General features: G+C 43.0%; 1 protein-coding gene across 2 annotated transcripts; it reads right to left on the reverse strand.

The window, feature by feature from the left end:
- Nucleotides 1–450: 450 nt before the first annotated feature.
- Nucleotides 451–12,503, reverse strand: LOC117414752 (nucleolar and coiled-body phosphoprotein 1-like). Of its 2 annotated transcripts, none has more exons than XM_034024538.3 (14): nt 12,291–12,503; nt 11,672–11,727; nt 9,300–9,430; nt 9,052–9,176; nt 8,541–8,664; nt 8,273–8,385; nt 7,954–8,110; nt 7,284–7,394; nt 7,083–7,157; nt 6,231–6,392; nt 4,857–5,708; nt 3,312–3,445; nt 2,596–2,679; nt 451–1,935 (listed from the first exon to the last, which is right to left on the reverse strand). In XM_034024538.3, exons 1-14 carry the CDS (start codon nt 12,462–12,464, stop codon nt 1,777–1,779), a joined length of 2,457 nt encoding a protein of 818 aa, XP_033880429.3. In that variant the 5' UTR covers nt 12,465–12,503; the 3' UTR covers nt 451–1,776. The 2 variants fall into 2 exon arrangements, with proteins under 2 accessions (XP_033880429.3, XP_033880430.3); XM_034024539.3 differs by having other exon boundaries at nt 1,798–1,935; nt 2,596–2,656.
- Between the last annotated feature and the right edge of the window lie 377 nt (nt 12,504–12,880).

Genomic DNA, 12,880 nt, shown 5'->3' on the forward strand with positions numbered 1-12,880 from the left:
TACAATATGCCCCTCCTCCTCAAACACATGCATTGCACCTACAGCCAATCACATTCATGCTGCATGTCACAAGGTAGCCTCAAACTGGAAAAACCCCAAAACATCACTGCCTCTCCCCACTGCCCATTATAAATCACACAGGGTCAGGGCACAAGACATTCCCTGCTGTAGGGGTACAAATTAATGTCTGTCAGATGTAATACAACAACAGTCTAAACATGTTCTGCTGTGTCACATGGAATTGTCTTCAAATGGAGTTCAGAGAAGTAACAATGTCCAACCGAAAAAAAAAAGTGTTTAAAAGTGGCATCTTTTACACTGCAAAATCATTTGTCAAATCTCAGTTTCAGGGTATGACATCCATAACTGATATTAGAAGTGAAATAATTCAACATTGATTGTCACGATCTACAATGTCCAAAAGTATGACAATAGCAGAGACGAGACATGTTTTGTTTTTTTTCTTTTAATTACAGTAACAAGAGGTCTTCCGCCAAAAAAGAAAAGTGTTTAAACTGAGTGTCTCTGGTACGTACAGTAGAACCCCCCCCCTCCTCTCTCATTTAACTGTTTGTAGAAAGCAAGAGGCAGTTTTCAGAAACAGCATGTGCAATTCTACAAAAAGGAATGCATTTCAATAATATACAAGGACTTTAATGCATTTGATTTGTGCTTGAAATACATCGGAGGTAAAACCTGTGTTCAATGCACAGGTGAGAGCCATGGTGGAGTAGGGTTTTGAGTTACCAGTCACACTCAATTGCTTAACAATTACCACATTCTTATACAAGTTGTATTATTCTTCAGTTTTTAACTATACATTCCAAACTTCTGGTACAAGTTCAAAGGAAAAAAAAACAACATTAAAACAAAATCCTTTTAGCAATATTACAATTGTAATTGTATTTTAACAAATCGCAAATTTGAAAAAAAAAAAAAAAAAAAAAAAACTCTGCAGAGGTAACTAGATTGAATACGGGGAGGACTAATTAACGAGAGAGCATTTTAACAGAGCTGGGTCAATATACCGTAAATATTAACTGGCCACAAACTGTAAATTGAAACTTCTACAACTACCATCCAAGCACCTTGTTAGCATGGCTTTGAGAACTCCAAATGGTGGGCACGCGGGGACGAGATCAGGGGGCCACACTTCCTGTCCGGAGCCCTCCTGTTCATTCTTCCACCACTGCCCAAATTTATTTAAATTGAACCAATTCAATAATCTTCTAGGTGTTAAATCATTTCACTTAATATATATAGAACCAGGGGGACTCTGGACCCCAGTGTCAAAAAGGAAACTGCAGTGCCAATACTCAGCCACTGGTGGCAGGTGTTCAATGCAAACAATTCTACTCCCTGATAATGAAACTGCAAGGAGACCTGTATTAATCTCAACAGCCAAGCCTGCCAACATTAAAAAACATTTCTAATACATTTTGTTTCTTAGAAAAAACATTTTGCATCGCATAAAATAAAACTATTAGAAAAACAAAAGGAATCAGGAAGAGATAGGATGTCTCCCATCACCCTGTTTTCTTACAGTTGCTTTGCTCTCAGACCATACCAAAAACAAAAATACAAGAGAGCGTACTGAAGCATGCAAGTCTTTCACAGTTACGTAACATCTAAATGCAAATACGGGCAGACAGGGAAATTAATGAACAACGAAGAAGATACCGCTCAGCAATTGGTTAATTAAAAAAACAAAACAAAAAGAAATGCCTGGCACAGGTGTCGCGTGTCCCAGCTCTGGTCTCTGGTGGCGGCTCGGTCTCAATCGCTGTCGAATTTGATGGAGTTGACGGAGGTGGAGATGGCCCCGCCCCGGTAGCTGCCACGTTTCTTTTTGGTTTTCTCGTGACGGAATGACTTCCCCTTGGTGAATTTCAGGACATCATTGGCTTTCTCCCCCCAGTCACCCTGCGCGCCAAGCTACAAAACGAGGGAGGAGACTAATTTTTATTAGAAAACTGAAATTACAAAACAAGGCAGACAAAACTAGTGTTGCACGAAGCAAGCTCTTCACAGGTGAGGGTCATTAGGGTTGAACGGGCTAATTTACCTTTCCAAGTGAAACAGCTGCTTGGATTACTTTGGAGCTGAATAATCAATCCAAATAATCAAATTGTGCAGCACTAACTACATACAAATCATGATATCGTAACAGAGGCCTGGTTTCAGTGAACCCGATTAGTGTTATTCAGCAGCTGTGTAACCAGTCAAAACATACAATTGTTACAGGTGAGAAATTAATTAAAACTGCAACCTGTTGCACGGAGTCACGTGTAGAAACATCTACTTAAAAGGATTCATTTAAAACGCTCATTTAGTAAGTCTTGATTTACTATTTACAACAGCGATCAGCTTAAAAATCAGTTCCTGAACAAAACAGTTTAAAAGACATTACAGCATTTCAGAGAGCCACTTAAGCACTCCAACAGTTAGAAACTACCATTTAGGGGGCATCTGTTGCACCAGAACTGCAGTGGAAGGTAAACTACGTCCCTGTTTTAAAATACAAGACATTCAGACCAGAGAAACGAACCCCGTGTCACCAATAACTCTCCCCAGGCAGAGTTCAGTTCACCTTACCTTTGCGTTGAAATCGTTGTTTGCAAATCGAGGATCCACTTCAATCTCCTCTTCTTTTATTCTACGGAAAGGAGCATTGGCAGTCTTTAAAAACACACAGAAAAAAAAAAAAAAAAAAAAGTAGAAATACATTTAAAATCACCCCAAATGCACTGCATTGTAATCAATCAATCACGCTGTATTGTAATCAATAATGTGCTGCTGGACATGCAGATTAGGTTTCAGGAAGATTTGGAATACTACTCTGCACCCAGGAGACACCAAACAAGTCTTGAGAAGTTACAGCTTTGGCAGGGATGGAAATAAGGCTCCCATTGCATAGCAGTTTGACTCCTTCCTGGGTTTCACTGAGTTTAATAAGACATCTATATACTATGGCCAATCAAGCTCGTAGTAAAACCCGGAATGGGTGAAACTGCTTTGCAACAGGAGTCTTATTTACATCCCTGTAGTGTGTTCTCTGATGCTTGAAAAATGCATCTCAATTACACTTAACCAAACCACAAATTCCCTTTGCCATATAATTTATACTTTGCTCCGTCACAGACAGTGCAGGTAGTTTATTTAAATTGTGACTGCTTATTTAAATGGGACAGGTTGGAAATATCCTTGGAGGTATGTTGTGTTTTGGGTGCTGATATTAACTCAATTTATTCTAGAAAAGCCCAACCAAAAATCCTAGAGCGTGTGATTGATCCGAATGCAGGCATCTGTACCTTCTGTTTGGTCTTGGGGAGGGTGTGTGGCAGCTGTGCGTTGAGTTTCTTGTTTTTGGGGGTCTGAGCTGCCTTCTCCTCTTCCTCACTCTCCGACGAAGAGTCAGCATCTCTTTTCCTTTTCTCTGCTGTGCCTGTTTTCAAAATTAAACGCATCAAAATAGTATAAATGTACAAGCTTCCTGATTTACTCATCTTTGTAAAACGTGTATGTAAACTACATGCGACAGTCTGCTCTTACACGCTTGAGCACTAAGAGTACTGCCAGGAGTGTGCAATTTCAGAAAAAAACTTCTTGTCCACCGGACAAAAAGCTAGAAAAATCTACTTGCGCTCTCCCTGTCGCACTAAACACACACACAAAAGTAGAATATAACTTGTAGGATTTTGGTTTTATTTAACAATGAACACAATCAATTAGTTGGTGATTAACAGGGGCAGGTCTAGCCTTGTAGCTTGACTGGGTCACTGCATTTTTCAAGATAGACAAAAAGGCTCCCTGTGACCCCACCTCACCTCAACACATTTATAACATACTTTAAGGAAATGTCGTTGTCCCCCCCCCCCAGATTTTTAAAGGATGTGTATAGCCTGTCAAGTTTCTCTGCATTTTTTTTTTTGTGTGTTTTTTCTACCAAAACGCACACAATATTTAGTTGGCTCCATCAAATTCTTTGTGTTTTTTCTTTTGTTTATTTCAATTATATAATTTTTTTTTTTAAATAGCGTTTAAATAAAAAAAAAAAAGTAAGTTTGTCTTGAAATGTTTCTTCAACTTCACTTTTTATTTTAAAACATCCCAACAAGTACACGTTTAACCACAGAGTAGACTCAAATAATTCTATAAATTACACAACACGTTTTTTTCTAATCTAGATTGCTGCATTTAAAATGTCAGGTTCATATATTAAAGCAGTAACACTTATTTGCTAATTTACAAAAAACTAAATACCTTCAGTTTAAAAGATTAGTTTGTCTTACCAGAGGTGCTCTTAGCAGCCATTGCTGTGGTTCTTTGTAACCAATAGAAAAACAGCTTTTTCCACAGCTAGCCAATAAGAAGTGATAGGGGTGGGACGTAAACACTTTTTAAAATATTTGTGTGTCAGTGTTTAGAAAACTTGCAAGGCTCTCTAGAAATATACCTGGAGTGTTTTTCTAGCAACACAACGAACACTGGAAAAATAAATAAGAACTATTTGTCCAACAGGCAAAGTATAACGGCAAAACTTGTTGCCCGGGCGTCGGACGGTCTGAATCGCACACCAGAAGTGTGGTTGATATTAGTGCCCTTTATATACGTGGAGGGCTCAAGCACTGACTTCAGTTTATTCAACAGCAACATTTAATATTTCCACTACAGTACAGTGTTATTTACGCTGCACTTGGGACTTCATTTTCACTTGCAGTATGTGTGGCACTGTCCTGAGTGCGAACAGCATCACCGATTCCGATACAGTATGCAAAACTCAAAATGGGATGTACAATACATAGAACTTCACTAGAATAAAAACAAAAAGGTAGTAAGCACAAGTGAAACTGTACCGTTTGTAGTGAGGGCTGCTGCTGGCTTCGCCTTTGCCGTCTCTTCCTCCGACGAGCTGTCCTCGGAGGAGCTGCTCTCCTGTTTCTTCTTTGCCGAGGCTGCTGCAGATTTCTTTGCCGCGGTGGGTGTCACTGCCGGAGCCGCAGCCTTGCCTTTCTGCTGTGTCTTCTTGTCGTCCTCAGAATCAGAGCTGCTCTCGCTGCTGCTGGACTCTGCTGCTGGCTTCTTTGCAGAAGCAGGTGTTTGTTTGGGCGTGGCTGACTTTACTGCAGCGGGGGTCTTGGGGGTTGCGGGCTTCCCGTTGAGCTGCTTTTTCTCGCTCTCTGACTCGGAGCTGTCGGACTCCGAGCTGCTGCTCTCTTGCTTTTTTGCGGCGGCGGGCTTCGCAGGGGTTGGTTTTGCGGCCGCCGCTGGTTTCTGTTTTGGTGCTTCCTCCTCACTGTCCGACGAGCTGCTGCTGCTCGACTCTTTGGCCTTTTTGGCTGCAGCTGCGGGAGGCTTTCCTTTGGCAGCTTTGGGGCTCTTGGCTGCAAGGCTCTTAGCGGCAGGCTTGGTGACGCTCTTTTTCTCCTCCTCGTCTGAAGAGCTGTCCGACTCCGAGCTGCTCTCCGCGGCCGCTGTCTTTTTGCCGGTGGCCGGTGTGGCAGGTTTAGACCCTGGTGTTTTAGCTGCTGCTGGTTTTGCAGGTTTCTTCTTGGCTTCCTCTTCCGAGTCGCTGGAGCTGCTGTCTGAATCAGAGCTGCTGGCCGCTTTCTTGGTAGGGGCAGGCGATTTGGGTTTGGCTGCCGGTGTAGCTGGTTTGGAAGCAGGTTTGGTAGCTGGTTTTGCTGGTGCCTCGTCCTCAGAGCTGTCTGAGATGGGGGGGAAATTGCAAAGGGAGTTGGGTTTACACTGTACTATGCTTGAAACATTCATATCTCCTCTGCAAAGTACATACACATAATAAAGAGACCCTGTTTGTTTCAGTTGTGGTCCAATCTACATGGATTGAGACCTGAATTAATGATTGTATCAAAGCAAAGTTTGCAAAGAATAAGCCTTCAGCAGTGCAAGACAGAAATTAGTTCACCATCACCTAGATTCTTGAACTCAAGTTCTCACAATTGGATGCCCATTACTCTAGGCAGTTTGTAAATGTATTACCCCGTTTCCAGTCCTAGGGTATGCATCCCCACATTTATTTTCAACATCCATTTCCAACACAATTTTTTTCTTATTGTTAAACCAAATTCAACTGATTTAATATAGTAGTTTAAAATATATATATATATATATTTGTTATTTTCAAAATGTACGCCAATATATAAGATTTCGCTAACCCGTCTAAGCCCTGTGCCTGGCTTGATCATTGCCCGGGAGTCGCAGTGTGTTACCTGAGCTATCAGAGGAGGATTCTTTCTTGGCTGCAGCTGATTTTGCTGGAGTCGCTTTAGCGGGCGTGGCCTTCTTAGGGGGCGTGGCCGCCTTAGGGGCCACAGCCTTCTTAGTGGCCACAGCCTTCTTAGTGGCCGCTTTCTCATCCTCAGAGCTGGAGTCTGTGAGAAAACAAGAGACACGAAACAGTGGAGTCAGTCACCACAGAAGACTAGACACCAACTACAGGACCCAACTGGAAAGGTGAAACAGTCCCGTTATACGACAGGCCATGAACTAGCAGCAAGGACATTGTGTCGATCTCTCATTGTCTGGATTACTTTGTGATGAAGCCCAATGATAGATATATATATATATATATATATATATATATATATATATATATATATATATATATATATATATATATATATATATATATATATATATATATCTATTATATATATATATTTTTTATAAAGCCCAGTGTTTTCCAGGACCTTAAACAAAACCAACCAATTGCTGCTTTTTAAAAGTAAGAATGACAGATTGTTTGTGCTCCTTTTTCATTCTCAGCAAATTGCAAATGCACTATACATTATACTGTATAAGGGACTCAATGTAATAAGTATATTGCACACAGTTTCACAAAAAGTGGGAGGATTTTTGTTATGCAAGAGGGGCATAGTATTCTTGGGTAATAGTACCCTTTTTTTTTTTTGAGAAATATACAATTGATGGGCGTTATAATGCAGAAAAGACTGCATTATACCAGTAAAACACTGAATAGAAGTTATATAAATACATCTTTTGAAGGCCAGCTATAAAAATGCAATTTCTTTTGGTCACACTACAAGCAGCACACGAGTTACCTGAACTGTCTGAACAGTTTGCTGCTGCTGCTGCTTTGGGTGTTGCGGCTGCTGGTTTAGCAGGTGTAGTTTTAGCTGAAAAATAAAACAAAATCAGTTTAGTCTACAGGCAAGTACCACAGCATGTATTGCTGCAAATCCATTTGGCCGGAGCAGACTCAAGATAACAGTAAAGAAACTAATTGAAGCAGTGCAGCTCACCAGCTGGCTTCTTCGTTGCAGTCTCCTTTTTACTCGCAGGCTTCTTGGCTGCTGTTGCGGGGGTGGAGGGCTTCTTCTGCTGTGTGGGAGGGGGGACAGCACTGTAGGGTCCTGCAAGAAAATAATCCTTGTTAGAGGCACAGCTGCCCCGTCGATACCTGCTCTCTTAAATCAAGCCAGGGTTTACACTTAACCAAGCCAGAACAAGTCTTGCACGTTGTTCATGCAGCTGCCAGGGAGCAGTTATTCATTTAAAACCACTCGAAATCATTTACCCAGACGAGCACTGAGGGGCCAAAATGCCTCCTCTCATTTGTAGATTTTCTTTTGTTCTTATTAGAAATTGAAATTTAATAGAAGGCAGTTCTGAAACCTAGGGTACTTTTTTTTTTTTATTTTAACCACTCTAAATTCCTGCACTCAAAAGCTCTACTGATGCTTGAAACTTTAAACCACTCATTTTCAAGACAACATGTGCTGCACTGAAGACTTATGTCTTCGATAACTCAAGCAATTAAAGAAAAACAGTTTTAGGATTGCTAGAAACTATGGAAGATGACTGGCAATATATCTTGAAACTCCTCAAAATGGATCAGAGAGCGCTGTGCACAAACTGTACTTGTCAGGCACATGGCGTACTGGCACTACCACTCTAACCCACCCCTCTCACCAGGCTTGGGTTTCTTGCTGGGGGTGCTCTCCTCCTCGTCAGAGGAGTCCTCGCTGCTGGACTCTGCGGCGCCCCCTTTGGCAGGGGTAGCTTTTGCAGCAGCAGGTTTCACTGGGGTCTTCACTGAAGCTGGGGACTTAGCTGGGGTGATGGTCTTCTGTGAGGGAAAAACAAAAGCAAACAAAAAAAAACATTAATAACCTTACAGAGGAATCTACATGGATTAACTGCAAATTAACAAAATGTGTGAATTATCGAGTGATGAAACAGCGAGGGAGCGTTGTACTAATTGGCTTTAACTCAATCCGATGTCACTCACCTTTGCAGGCGTCTCATCCTCAGAGTCGCTGGAGTCGTCACTGCTGCTGTCATCTTTAGCCTTGCCGTTGACAGCCGTGGGGGTAGCTGCTTTCAGAGCTGGCTTAGAGACGGCTGAGAAAGGGAAGCATCACTTTACTGAACAAAGTGAGATCTGAAACACGGTGCTGGGTGCAGGACTTGTTTAAACTTGAGTTGTTATACCCTTATTGCACATTATTAAGGCAGCAGTAATCAATTTGGTATGCGTGACTAAAGCCACCGTTTACCTGCTTTAGTGGCTGGCTTCTCGTCCTCCGAGCTGTCCGAATCCTCGCTACTTGAACTAGAGTCCTTTTTCCTCACCATCACAGGGGGGGTCTTGCGTGTAGCAGCCACTGCTGGGGTGCTCTTCTGTGGGAGACGACAAAAAAAAAGAAATTTGATGCAAGTTAGCATAAGGCTCTTTTTAAAAAGCACTGCTGCTGTCTAATTTGATGCTTTCTACATCGCAAGGGTTAACCAGCCAGCAGACGTGTCAAGTTCCTTATCCAATTCAGGGTTGGAAATCAAGACTTCTATTGAACAACAGTTTTACCCATTCCAGGTTTTACTACGAGCTTGGTTAGCCACAGTGGATAGCCAACAAGCTCAGGTGAGTCTTACTAAACTCATAGCAAAAAACAAGAATGGATCAATCTGCTATGCAATGGGAGTTTTATTTCCATCCCTGCAATTGGATGACCAAACTCTGGCAAAAAGCATGTGGCCAAACGTAACGATACTCTAAGGATTGTTCACCTTGACTGGCTGCTTCTTCTCATCCTCCGAGTCGTCGCTAGAGTCATCGCTGCTAGATGCCGCTTTCTTGGCGGCCGGAGACTTCACAGAGGGCTTAACGGCTGCAGGAGTGGTGGGTTTGCTCACTGCAAGAGATTTATTGCAGGCATTTTTAAAGCATGGTTAACTGAAATATATAGACCTATCTTTGCCCATTTTACTAGGCCATTTCCAGTCATCTGGTGCCCCACGCTGGTGACAGGCTGTACCTGCAGCTCTCTTTTTGGCTGGCTCATCCTCCTCACTGGAAGAGTCCTCACTGCTTGAGCTGTCCTCCTGCTTGGCTTTCTTCGCAGCTGGTCCATTGGTCACTGCTTTCCTTTTCTTAGCCTCGGGAGACCTGTTAAAAGCAACAACGACAAAAGAGAGGTCACATTGAGCAAGGCTATCGTTACCGTCCTGTCTCCCTCCTACCCTTCCTCTCCAAAACCCTCGAGCGGACTGTACACCGCCAGCTCTCTGCTTTCCTGTCCAACCACTCTCTGCTTGACCCTCTCCAATCTGGCTTCCGCTCTGCTCACTCCACTGAAACCGCCCTCCTGTCTGTCACCAACTCACTAAAGTGTGCCCGAGCTGCCTCTCTCTCCTCTGTCCTTATTCTCCTCGACCTCTCTGCTGCCTTTGACACTGTTGATCACTCTATTCTACTATCATCTCTCGCTGACCTGGGGATCTCTGGCACTGCTCTGGCCTGGTTCTCCTCCTACCTCTCCAACCGCACTTACCAGATAACCTGGCTTGGAGCAACCTCCACACCTCACCCTCTCTTAACTGGAGTCCCCCAAGGGTCAGTCTTGGGTCCTCTCCTATTCTCTCTCTACACCCGCTCCCTGGGCCCCCTCATCGCATCCTATGGTTTCTCATACCATTTCTATGCTGATGATGCTCAGATTTTCCTCTCCTTCCCCACCTCTGACTCCACCATCTCCTCCCGTATCTCTACCTGTCTGTCTGCTATTTCCTCCTGGATGCACTCGCATCACCTCAAACTCAACCTCTCTAAATCTGACCTCCTTTTCTTTCCCTCCTCCTCCCCCTTCTCTGATCTCTCTATCTCTGTTCCTCTGGAATCTACCACACTCTCTCCCTCTTCCTCCGCTAAGAACCTCGGAGTCACCCTGGACCCCTGCCTCTCTTATTCCCAGCACATCTCCACTCTGGCACGCACTTGCCGATTCTTCCTGAGCAACATCCGAAGAATCCGACCCTTCCTCACCAACTACACTACCCAGCTCCTGGTCCAGGCCCTCGTACTCTCCCGCCTAGACTACTGCAACTCCCTCCTGGCTGGCCTCCCTGCGTCCGCCACCCGTCCGCTCCAGCTCATCCAGAACTCTGCTGCCCGCCTGGTGTTCTCTCTGCCTCGCTTCGCCCACGCTACTCCACTGCTCCGCTCACTCCACTGGCTCCCGATCACCGCTCGCATCCAGTTCAAGACTCTTGTACTAGCCTACAGATGCCTTGACCAGACTGCACCCAGCAACCTCCAGACCCTCATCTCTCCCTACACCCCCACTCGACCTCTCCGCTCCGCCTGCACTAGAAGACTGGCTCTACCTCCGCTACGCTTCCCTGCCTCCAGAGCCCACTCCTTCTCCACCCTCGCTCCGCAGTGGTGGAATGACCTTCCTACAGATGTCAGGACTGCCCAGTCCCTGACCACATTCCGGCGCCTCCTTAAGACTCACCTCTTCAAACAGCACCTGTAGAACTCCTATGTTTGTATCTGGGACACTATCACCCTTCATTTAAATGTGCTTTATTTTGCTCTTATCTGCCCCCTATTTTACTGCATTTAATCCTGTACTTCAGAATACTGTAATCTGCCAAGTGTTTAACCTGTAGTATTTTGTATTTAATCATATCCTGATGTAACTATCACTATTATCTGCTGTATTATTGAATTGTGGTTTGTCACACTTGTACTTTGCTTGAACAAAAGTTATTGTATTTCTTGCTCTTATTGTATTACTTGTATTGTAACACTTGAAATGTATTTGCTTACAATTGTAAGTCGCCCTGGATAAGGGCGTCTGCTAAGAAATAAATAATAATAATAATAAAAGGCTCTCCTTTAACAGTGTTTAATACGCTTCCTCAAAACACTCAGATTTTAATTTATTGCACCAACATTTCACATTATTCGGTTTAAGCCAGCCCAGGCTTCACACTTTCAACACTGCAGACTTGTGTACAAGCAAAACATCTTTGGGCATTTATGAAAGGGATGCTATCACATGACTACTACTTTTAGCAATAAAATAAAAATCATAAACATAATATTTATTAAAAGGACCTGTTTTATGAAGCACTGATTTTCACAACACCCCCCCCCCCCCCTCCCCGTTCTTAATTGTAAACAACTGTAATTGAAAGCAAAAAACGACATGAAAAAACACAACAGTACCACATGAAATATAAATCAAATCTTTTTCACCAATATATATATATATATATATATATATGACATTTTAAACAGTTAAAACCTTCTGTGTAAAAGTTAATCTATTTACTGCGATATATAAACTGGCTGTTCTACTGGGTATCAACAGCATCGAATGTGGAAAGAATGAACTCTTACTTGACCCAGAAGTTGTAGACATCTACAAGATTCGTTGCTTCAGTGTCCAGAGGTTTCTGATTGAAGAGACAAAAAAAAGATTAGATTTTTGAAGAAAAGACAACAGAGCTGCACAAACAGATGTGGCCACGCTCTCCCCAGGGGAGAGTCGTTGGTGTTGATTGGGGTAATTTACCAAATTTATCATTCAAAGTAAAACTTGGCTTGTGATGCTGACGTGGTACACGTGCGGGGAAGCAGTCTACTGCTGCACACAGAAGTATCAGACTTGTGGTGTTGTGGCTGTATGATAGTACAAAGAACTGATAGTGTACACACACAGCAAAACAAAGTGCAACACTTTTTAGAAAATTAGTGTAAATTCTACAGGTATTCCCAAATTCTAAAGCATGCCTGTCTGGCGATCACATATCGATATTATTACCTGTCCATTTCTTTTATATACTACCTTTGAATTTAAGACGTAGCTTGAACAACCACTTAATGTTCAATGTTTCACACGTGTCTGGTCTTGTAACAACACCAGCGATCGGCGTTTTACTCGGCTTATCTCGTCCCCTACCACCGTAAACTCCTTCAAACTCCCCCCACGTCTCCAAAGTAGAAGTTATCAACTCACCACTTTAGCCTTCTTGGTAAACTCCTGTGCGGCCTTGGTGAACTTGTTTTCCACTAGAAAAGAGTACACGTGTTGAAAAAGATCGCTCGGTACAACAGCCTGGTCCGCCATCTTCAGCTCGACTTGCGGAAAGAAGGAAGAATGACATAGATGGCGGCGCGAAGGGAAACCCATCACGGGAAGGGGCGCGGAAATTAATGACGTAACACAGTTAGCAAGCAAGCACGAGTCCTTCCCCCCTCCCCCCTCCCCCCTCCCCCCTCCAGTGAACGCACAGGAACACGTTTTAGGCTTCTAATATAAAAAACAGAGCCGTTAATATACGGAATCTTTTTGTAAATATTGCATGTTTGTGTTGTTGTGTCTTATACTGGTACCCCCGCCCCCGCCCCCAATGCAATACATTACAGATGGGTCAAGAGATGGCAGCGACCAAACACCAGCTAACAATTAGTTTAGTATGCAATTTACTACGTGAATCTGCTACGAAATAGCCTGAGACATGTTTTCAAAGCGTTTACTTCAGTCGTTTTTTTTTTTTTTTTTATAAAAGTGACATATTTTTTCTCCTTTAAAAAAATATGAATTAA

Source organism: Acipenser ruthenus, chromosome 7 (assembly GCF_902713425.1).
Source record: "Acipenser ruthenus chromosome 7, fAciRut3.2 maternal haplotype, whole genome shotgun sequence".
Taxonomy (NCBI): Eukaryota; Metazoa; Chordata; class Actinopteri; order Acipenseriformes; family Acipenseridae; genus Acipenser; species Acipenser ruthenus.

Coding starts and splice junctions, on each gene's coding strand:
- LOC117414752 (XM_034024538.3), bottom strand. CDS start 12,464: ATGGGTTTCCCTTCGCGCCGCCATCTATGTCATTCTTCCTTCTTTCCG. Junction 8,665..9,051: donor AGAAGAAGCAGCCAGTCAAG/GTGAACAATCCT, acceptor CGTCTCCCACAG/AAGAGCACCCCAGCAGTGGC. Junction 5,709..6,230: donor ATCCTCCTCTGATAGCTCAG/GTAACACACTGC, acceptor CCCCCATCTCAG/ACAGCTCTGAGGACGAGGCA.